This window comes from Haplochromis burtoni, unplaced genomic scaffold (assembly GCF_018398535.1).
Source record: "Haplochromis burtoni strain Fernald_Lab_line unplaced genomic scaffold, NCSU_Asbu1 Contig_182, whole genome shotgun sequence".
Taxonomy (NCBI): domain Eukaryota; kingdom Metazoa; phylum Chordata; class Actinopteri; order Cichliformes; family Cichlidae; genus Haplochromis; species Haplochromis burtoni.
Genome location: NW_024582543.1, coordinates 558,379 through 567,744, shown reverse-complemented (window position 1 = coordinate 567,744; position 9,366 = coordinate 558,379). Strand labels below are relative to the sequence as shown.

The 9,366-nt window shown below is 39.9% G+C and overlaps 1 protein-coding gene across 1 annotated transcript in view; it reads right to left on the bottom strand.

Moving 5' to 3' along the window:
- Nucleotides 1-1,813: 1,813 nt before the first annotated feature.
- The window catches only part of LOC102296923 (prolactin-releasing peptide receptor), an 8,324-nt gene continuing 771 nt past the window's right edge, over nt 1,814-9,366 (bottom strand). The window contains exons 2-3 of the mRNA XM_005934631.2: nt 6,622-7,100; nt 1,814-4,257 (exon numbers count right to left, since the gene is read on the bottom strand). Of these exons, the coding sequence (XP_005934693.1) occupies nt 3,624-4,257; nt 6,622-7,070 (1,083 nt within the window). The 5' untranslated portion in view covers nt 7,071-7,100 and the 3' untranslated portion in view covers nt 1,814-3,623. The remainder of the gene's footprint in view (nt 4,258-6,621; nt 7,101-9,366) is intronic.

Sequence of the window (9,366 nt, the reverse complement as noted above, 5' to 3'; positions counted from 1 at the left end):
CAAAAAAAACCAAACAGGTCAGCTGATCACAGCGTGCACACAAAGAAAACTCTACTGGGGCTCACAATCCAAATCATCATGCTACACTGGATCTTAGCCTAACCCCACCTATCACATCCCGTTTAAACCCTTGATCAAAAAGCATGTTTACTGGTGCAAGTTTTTGGTCTCTTTGGATAATTTTCCTCTTAACTGGAGTCATTGAACTCAACCTCTCTGGTGTGTTTGCACCTTTGTTGCCTTTTGCAGCATTTTAATTATCTGACAAATTACATGTCCTGCTGTTGCACTTCAAAGCCTTTGTTTTAAAGTTTGGGTAACTGAAGTTAAAGTGTATACTTTAGTTTTGCTACCTCTCATTTCCTTATGTTTTGTTAGGAAAATGGATATATGTGCAGTGATTTATTGAAACATAAACATACATGGAAATACAGCATATTAGGTACCACCTTTGTTCTTCAACGCCGCCTGAAGATTTCTTGTAATTTCTTTAAGTAGTCTTTAGGAGTAGTTCTTCATGGATATTTAAAGCTCTTCTTCGGATGTTGGCTGTCTTTTGTTCTGTTTACTGTCAAATATGATCCCACACTGCTTCAGTTATGTTTAGGTTTGAACTTTGGGGAGGCCAATCCATGACTGATAATTAGTACCATTGCGTATGTTTCTATCCAGGTATGGTTTTACCGCATTGGCAGTGTATTTAGGATCACTGTCATGCTGAAAAATGAAGCTGTTGCCAATCAGATACTTTTCAGATAGATGCTTTCCACCACTGGATGAAATGCAGTCGAAACCATGACACAGCTTCTAGTGTGTTTTACAGATGGCTGTAAAAACACTCACTGTTGTACTTCTCTCCTGACCTTTGTACTTACTAATGCTTATTTTGAACTAAAAATGTCAAATTCGTATTCATCAGTTCATAAAACCTGTTGTCACTGATTTTCAATCCAGCTCTTGTGTAATTTGGCATATCTCAGCCTTTTCACCCTGTTTGCTGTCCTTAAGAATGGCTTTGTGGCAGCCAAATAAAGGGCCAGATGCATCTCTCGGGTCTTGTATCCGGTCTTTGCTGGATTTTCCCTTGTCTTTTTTCTTAAGGACATGACTTTCAGATACTGTTCACCTGAGGGGGGTTTCTTGGCCTAACTATTTTCTTTTATCTTCCACTAGTCTAATTACTTCATATTTTAAGGACACACTGCACACCATGTGGAGATTTAGCAGGTTTTCAGGTGTTAGCTCTTTGGGAATCACAATGTTGGTGTAAAAATATTATTTTATGCCCGTAAAACTGTGCTATCTTTGGCATTTTTCAAAGACTGAAGGGAAGAAATTTAAAGAAATGACTATGAGCTTTGCGACATGCTGCTAGTGACAAAGAACTACAACATACACTTATTAAGTAAATTCTTCGTTAAGTTATCTGCTATGTACAGACACATTACTGATTCATCCCTCGAGTTAGGTGCCTTTTAAGTGTATTAGCAAATGCGACATTCCTATAAAGGTAAGGACTGGACTGAAAATGAGCAAAATAGCAACAAATGTCCAAACAAAAAAGTCTTAGTGCTCAAGACCACCTCACAAAATGAAAAGAAAGTCTGGCTGGAAAATAAAAAAAATGAAGACTTTTGCAGCTTAATGTTTTTAACATCAGACATGTGCTGTGTGTTGATCCTGTGTGGTTTATAAATCCATTTTGATAATCACACTTGCCAACATTAGCTACTAATCCACTTAAAAAGACAGCCCAAAATGATGATTTCCCTTCTCTGTTAAAAACAAAACAAACAAACAAGAAAAAACACAGATAATATTGAAAAAATAATTCATCAGCTTGCAGGTTAAAAGTAAAACACAAAAATTAAATAAACAAAATCATACATGACTGAATGAGTTGATGATAAAATTTCCACCTACTTAACTGCGTGTTGTCGTGCTGAAAAACAACCACTGCAGGAAGCGAACATCTTTGTTGGCAAGTAGCAAGTTCTCTGACGTGATTGGGGAGATCAATAAATTATCACATTTTTCAGTGTCCTAACAGGCCTAATTGATATGCAGACAACACTTTTCATCCTCCTCTTCCATTTAATTAGTAAATTCAGCTGTGCAGCTGCACTCTGACCAAGTTGGATATAATTTGCTTCCCGTTACTGCCATCACACAGGCCGGTCAGAAACAGCAAGGTCATTTCATCTCTGGATTTAATCTCGGATTTTCCATGCTACACATTACAGTATACTGTTGTTACATGCCACACCACATTATTTATATCATTTTAAACATTGTGTGATCATTATAACACTTTTTTTTGCAAAGTATTTATACTGTGTCCTTTAATATAAGAATATGATAGCGAAAAAAGCAACAAAAAAAAGAGAGAGCACGCTGTAACATTTGAAATGTGTTGACTCTGCTGCAGAGGCACAGATGTGCACACAGAGAACACAAAGCAAGAAGCATAACATCTGCTGTGCAAACTAAATAAAACTGGATTAAAGACGGTGTAAACAACAGGCAGCTCATCTGTTATCAGTTCAGTGTAACATGTTGGTAAATGCAGTAGACAATTTTATTAGAAAGCTGCATTAACATGACTTCTTTCTTTCTTTCTTTTCACATTTTCTGCCTGGATAACCAGTCTTTCCCATTATGTGCAAATTTCCAAAAGCCAGTGGAAGCAAGAGAAACCAAAGCACAGAAAAAGCAACATCGAGCCAACTGCCACAGTATGATTATTTTTCTGCAGCAATTATATTATGCTATCAAAAATAATTTGATGACTTAAGCCGCATATTCATCAAATGCAGGAAATGTGGGCCTTAGGGACCAAGCTGGTGAATTTAATTTTGCACTACACAAAGATTAGCTCTGACACCAGCCCCCCTGGTGTAAACAACCACCTTTGTGGTTTCCAAATGCAATTTGAACTCATGGTGCTATTCATATCCAGTAAAGCTGCACCCGTCTGACATGTTCTCTGTCATTTTTGATTAAAAGCTGAAACCCTTCTGATCTTATCTCCTGTAATTCACTGGAAATATTACTATTAAACAAATAATTACAAACATTTTTTTTTAATATTAACATTTCTTTTCAAACAGCACTGTGGTCCATGACAGAGTAGTCTAACCGTCTGATATTTATGAAATCTGCTGCTGATATGCCCCCTCCCCCCGTGTTAGCAGAGATTCTTATCTTTCAGCTCGTGGCACATGGCAACCCATACAAAGGAAATGTGCGGATCTAAGTAGCCACAAAAGTAGCTGCATGCACTCATGCTTGCCTTAGCCTGGTTTGGGTCCTCTGAGTTTTCGCCGCTCTTGGCTTAAATGATCAGCCTTTTACACAAATAAACAGGTGCTACTCCCACCTAAACACGACTGATCGTGCCATTTAACAGATGTGATTCCTAAGAAAATGAATGCACATTTTCATGCTACCCAGGAAATAAATCACCTGAGATTCACCCCCATCCCGTTTTATAACCAATGACTGCATTACCACGAATGTTTAGGTGGAATGGTTTGCTGGTGAGACCAGTGTTTCCACTTGCGCTCAGGATGAGTCAGTAAGTGACACTAAATTAACGACAGAGGATGCTCTTCACTAGTCAATTACAATACCACGCTGGCGGCACAGTGATTGGCAGGCACTCCAATGCGATGATGGCACTTGAACATCTTCCGCAGCTCGGTGCGGAAGCGATCGTGAAGCCAGGCGTACAGGAAGGGGTTACAGCACGAGGAGCTCATGGCGCACAGGTGGCACAGCAGTTGGATGAGCAAAAAGTAACGCTTGTTAATGAGGTGAATGTCAATGTCTCTCAGCACGTTGAACACGTGAATAGGAAGCCAGCACACCGCAAAGGCAGACACCAGGAGAGCGACCAGGCGAAAGATCTTTCTTTTGCGAGCCTGCTGAGCGCCTGCCTGGTCCTGCGTCCTGTGGCCTGGAGCAACGCAGTTCCTCAGTTTGACAGTGATGCAGAGATAAGAGACAAAAACAGCCGAAAGCGGGAGGACGTAAGTAACCAGCAGGGTGCTGTACGCATAAGCACGTCTTTCTTTTTCCTGACCCAACCAGAACTCCTCACAGATAGTGAAGCCTTCCTCTTTGAATTCAACATGATAGGTGTGGGTCACTGCTGGAGCTACCAGGCCACAAGACAGAAGCCAGATCCCAGTAAGGACAGAGGCACAGGTCGCCACAGAGGTCCGCTTCTTCAGGGGGTGAACTGTTGCATAATATCTGCAATGAATAAGGAATAGTACTTTATAAAAAAAGAAAGGGAAGGTGCTCATGCTTAATTAATGAATGGCTATTAATGCAGTCGTGAACTCCTACAATTATAATACAAGCTCATTGGCCGTGGCGTTACTTAATATTGGCTATAAATGTTAAGTTGAATCATTTTCTCATAACCAGTTACTTTGCATTCGACGTGCTTCACTGAAGGACAATCAAATTTGTTAGAAAAGACAGAGTGGACTCCGTGACCTGCACAGTCCACGAGGAAAAAGAGTGAATTATTTATATTTTACACTTTAAAACTGAACCCAGTTGTGCATCACAAAATGACAGCAGCATTATATTCTCTGTAAAAGTAAAGGGACTTTTCATTTCATGTTAATGTCTTCCCCTTAGAAGGAGGAGACATTGCAGAATGCAAAGTACAATTGAAAACTTAAGTAAAGATCAATAAATTTTTCATGGGTCCAGTGAGCAGACCTGTTCAAACCTGAGGTCTGTTGCATGTCTCAGGGGTTTAATGATGAACACCCTATACAGCTGAATAATTATGTTATGTCTGGGTCTGGAGCTCATGTAAATGAATTAATGCATTCAGTGGAAAATCTTTATTGTTTAAGTGTCACCTCAATGAAAAGGAAACACTCAGTAATCAGTCTCCCTTCATATCTGCCTAATTTCTAAACTAATGTCTCATTTCCAAGTAATCATAATGAGTTATAATTGCAATTTATAATCAAATTTACAGTTCTCTCATATATACTGTGAAGTATTTGTTCCTTTCCTGATGTCTTTCTATTCTTTTTTTTTTTTTACATATTTGTCACACTTTGTCCATGTTTCACATCATGAAACAACAACAAAAAAAATGCAGTTCTTCATGAGTTTCAGCGCTTTTGCTGTTAATGAAATTAACAATTGTCACACTAGAAGAGCAAAAGTGAGACAATCCCCAAAACAGGACTGGTTTTACATCTTTTCTCACATTTAGGATCAGTTTCACCGCTGGTAGCCCAAGGCGATACCTGGACCCAACAGAGGTAGCACAGGTAGTCCAGCTCCTCCAGGATGACTCATCAATTTGTGCCATGCCAGAAGGTTTACTGTGTCTTCCAGCAGTCTGAAAATCATGGAGGAGACTTCAGGAGTCAGGCACATACTCTAGTAGAGCTGGATGGGGCTGTAGAAAGCGCTTAAACCATCAGCAGGACCAATATCTGGTCCTTTGTGCAAGGAGCAACAGGATGAGCACTGCCAGAGCCAAAGCCCTACAAAATGAACTCCAGCAGAACACCAGTGTGAATGTTCCAACAATCAGAAACAGACTTCACAGAGATGCCCTTAGGGTCCGACATCCTCCACAGTATTCACTGCCTGGCACCGTGGAGCCCCATTTACATTTGCCATAGAATATATGAACTGGCAGATCCACCACTCGCATCCCGTGCTTACAACCGATGAGAGCTGGTTCACCCTGAGTACATGTGACAGACGTGAAAGGTGTCTGGAGAAGCTGTGGAGAAGGTTATGTGGCCTATAACCTCGTTTAACATGGCCTGTTTGATGGTGAGTCAGTGATGGTCTGGGGAGGGATGCACAGACCTCTGTAGGCTGGCCAAGAGCAACTTGTGTGCTATTAGGTATCAGGATGAAATCCTTGGACCCATTGTCAGACTCTACATTGGTGCAGTGGGTCCTGGGTTCCTCGTGGTGCATGACAATGACAATCCACGTCATGTGATGACAGTATGTAGGCAGCTCCTGAAGGATGAAGCAATTGATACCACTGACTGTCCCCCAGGCTTGACTAACTTAAATTCAATAGAACACCTCTGGGACATTATGTTTCAGTCCATCTGATTCTGCCAGGCTACACCTCAAACTGTCCAGGATCTAGGAGGAAATCAGGACTTCAGCCATCTTCTCATTCGGAGGATCCCTCGACATTTTCAGACATGCATACAAGCACGTGGGATCTGTACAAACTGCTGAACACTATTTTAAGTTGCTGCAATGAAATTTCGACAAAATGATCTGACCTGCTGCATCGATTTCTCATTTTGATATTTGGGGTGTTTTCAGGGTCTGATCATTTTTATTTCCATCAAATGATGCGGCAGCCTTTTGTACCAAACACATTACCCAGTCCATGTCAGTGTAGATATCTAAGAGGGTTTTTTTGCCATTGAGATGTGATGCGTTTTCAAGCCTTTCTAATTGTCTGTGAGATATATACATATATATGTACAGAGCATGAGAGAGAAAGAGGGAAAGACAAAGGGAAAAACATTTAAAACAATTCAAATAATTCAAATCTTCAATTTTGATCTAAAGAAGCTCTCATATGCCACAAGGAGCACTCACCTGTCCACAGCAATAGCAGTGAGTGTGAAGACTGAAACATACACTGTGACAGGTTGGACGAGAAACACCAGATAGCACATGGTGCGCCCGAAAACCCAACCATGAGGGTTGAAGGCGTAGGCGAGAGTAAAGGGGACGCAGGTGACACACATGAGCATGTCAGAGAAGGCCAGATTTCCAATGAAAAAGTTGGTGACGTTGTGCATCTTTCGGGTTCGGCAGATGACATAAAGAAGCAGGTAATTCCCGAAGACACCCACCACCACGACCAGAACGTAAAAGGGGATGATGAGAGGTTTGAAAGTTTGCAGCAAGGCCACGTCTGCAAACTGGGAGCTGCGGTTGGTGGAGTTGGTTTGTACTGCAACTTCATAAATGTGCCCATCAGTCTGTCTTTCTAGCAAAGATGGTTGTGTGCTTCCAGTCAAACCACTGTGATTACCCTCCATGGGAGCAGAATCAGTCTGCCAGTAACTGCACTATAAAAACAAAAAACAAAAAGCAGTGAAACGACACGACATTCTAACTTTTCCAAAGGTAAAATCTCAATTTTATCCAGTCAATCCAAGCTTCATTTTAATGCATTATATTAATTAATTAAAATGTTGCTTCCCTTTCCGGTTATTGTCACATGCCATCCAACAGAGAAGGAATTGCAAGTTAATTAATTAACGGGAGGAAACATTTAAGCGTAAAATTAAATTAACTACTTTCTTGTTTTTGTGTGCCTGAAAAGTGGAACCAGGAACAGCTTCACATGTGTAAGGTGGGACCGAACACCTCTTTGCTCTGTGGTTCGAAGACTTGTGGAAGACTTAAAAGAACTACAGATATTTAACTAGTAAAAAACTGTTTTAAATCAGCGAGCCAAAACTCGCTGATTTATCATCATCGATGTTAAACCTGTCCTTGAAGCTGACAACTGGAACACCACCAGATGGAATGAAAAAGAAACGAAGGAAAACAAATGTACACTAATTTATCTATCAAACTAGCTCTTCTAGGCATCATGTTGAGTTTACAAGGCTGGTAACCTCCTCAAAATTGCAATGGGCTGCCATTATATGGATGAAAATTTCTGAATTTCTACATATTAAATCTCCTGTGCAAAATAACTTCACAGCCTGATTTTGAAGCCAGCTTGCTGATGCAATGTGTCGTGTAATTATCTAAATGTAGTAATTTGCAAATAGATGATGAAACAGGAGCCCCTCTGCAAAGCAGTAGTGTTTTGAAATGAAGTCTAAAAGGAGCGCAGTCAGAATCGATGAGGTTTATTATTGTGGTTGTTTTGTTTTTGCACATAATTTCATGAAAATATTTCTGTCCTTTTTACCTCACCAGATTACATCATTTGCAGCTGCAGCACAGACTGTGACTTTCTGTATTCATTCTGTTCTTTTTACACTTGACACTTATACTGCTCTTTAGTGTAGCAGTACACCGAATAACTAAGGACTGAACTGTACCTTGTCAAGGCCTTTTTTTTTCATTCAATTCTGCCATTGATGCAAAGGACTGATTCTGACAGCTTATCCTAATGTTCACCAAGAGTGTGAACAAATGAAAAGATTGTAAAATTTGATCAGATTTCCTCCATAGTTTGCTGGTACTTGTTCAGGATTTTGTTCTTTTCAGGTACAATTGAATACAAGTCTCTCCTTTGAACCTCTTACAGATTTCGGCAGTGAAGAAATTATGCACTCCATAATTTGTATGTATCACAGGGCTTTTTCATACTTGTAGAGTGCATTTTCTTTCAGTGCCAAATGGATGTTGACAGGTCTAAAAGACTGACCCTGGTGCTTTAAATGTGGTTAAAAAGATCAGATCTGCACAAATAAAAAGTACTTTGCTCCCCCAAATTACTTTCCACACAAATGAGGCTCAAACCAAATGACATAGTAACCTGAATGTGAATAAGGAGAAAAAATGATGGAGTCTTGTGCACCAAAAGAGCTCCAAAGGGACAAAATATAAAGTGCTATCAATAAATGTTGTATAAGTGAAAAAAGGTAAACGACAACAAATTAATATGCTATTATATGCATTTTTTATGTTTGATAAAAGCATTTTAGAAAACTTTCAACAGCTCTTATGTGGATGAAGGTTTAATGTTATTGTCTCTATAGCTAACCCAATATTAATGCATTGATTTGTTTGGGTTTATTTTACATCAGAGCTTTGTAGGAACCCAGAACCTGCTGCAGGGTTCCTTATCTGCCCTTAACTCAGGTGAGGAGCTTGTCTTGCTTTACAGACGGGCAAATAAACTCTCATCTTTCAGAAAGATCACTTCTGACAGAATTCTGTGTATTGTACTGTACATAGGGGTATCAGGGTTTCACAGGTTTTTGGTGATTCTCAGCTGATGATGCTGTTGGAGTTCTTCCAAATACTTCTCAAAATAAGGCTTTATGTCTCTTTCATCTGCTACCTATTTTTGTTTCGTGTCCAAAGCTCATTATGTTGTACATCTGCAGAAGAGCCCGGATATCTAGAAACATCTGCCTGCTGCAGAATTTCTGCCCGTGAGAGTCTTCGCTAATGCAGGGTGACCACCACCTTGTGTCCTGTTGCTATGCTGATGTTTTTCATTGTGTAAGATTTCAGATAACCTGCCAGCTCTCCAGCAGCCTCATCTTTCTCATATGTCCATCCTAGATACAGGTTTGTACACCCTTCCAGCACTTCTCATTTACTAGTATTTTGTTATTTATTAAAAAAAAAATTTATTAAAAAAAT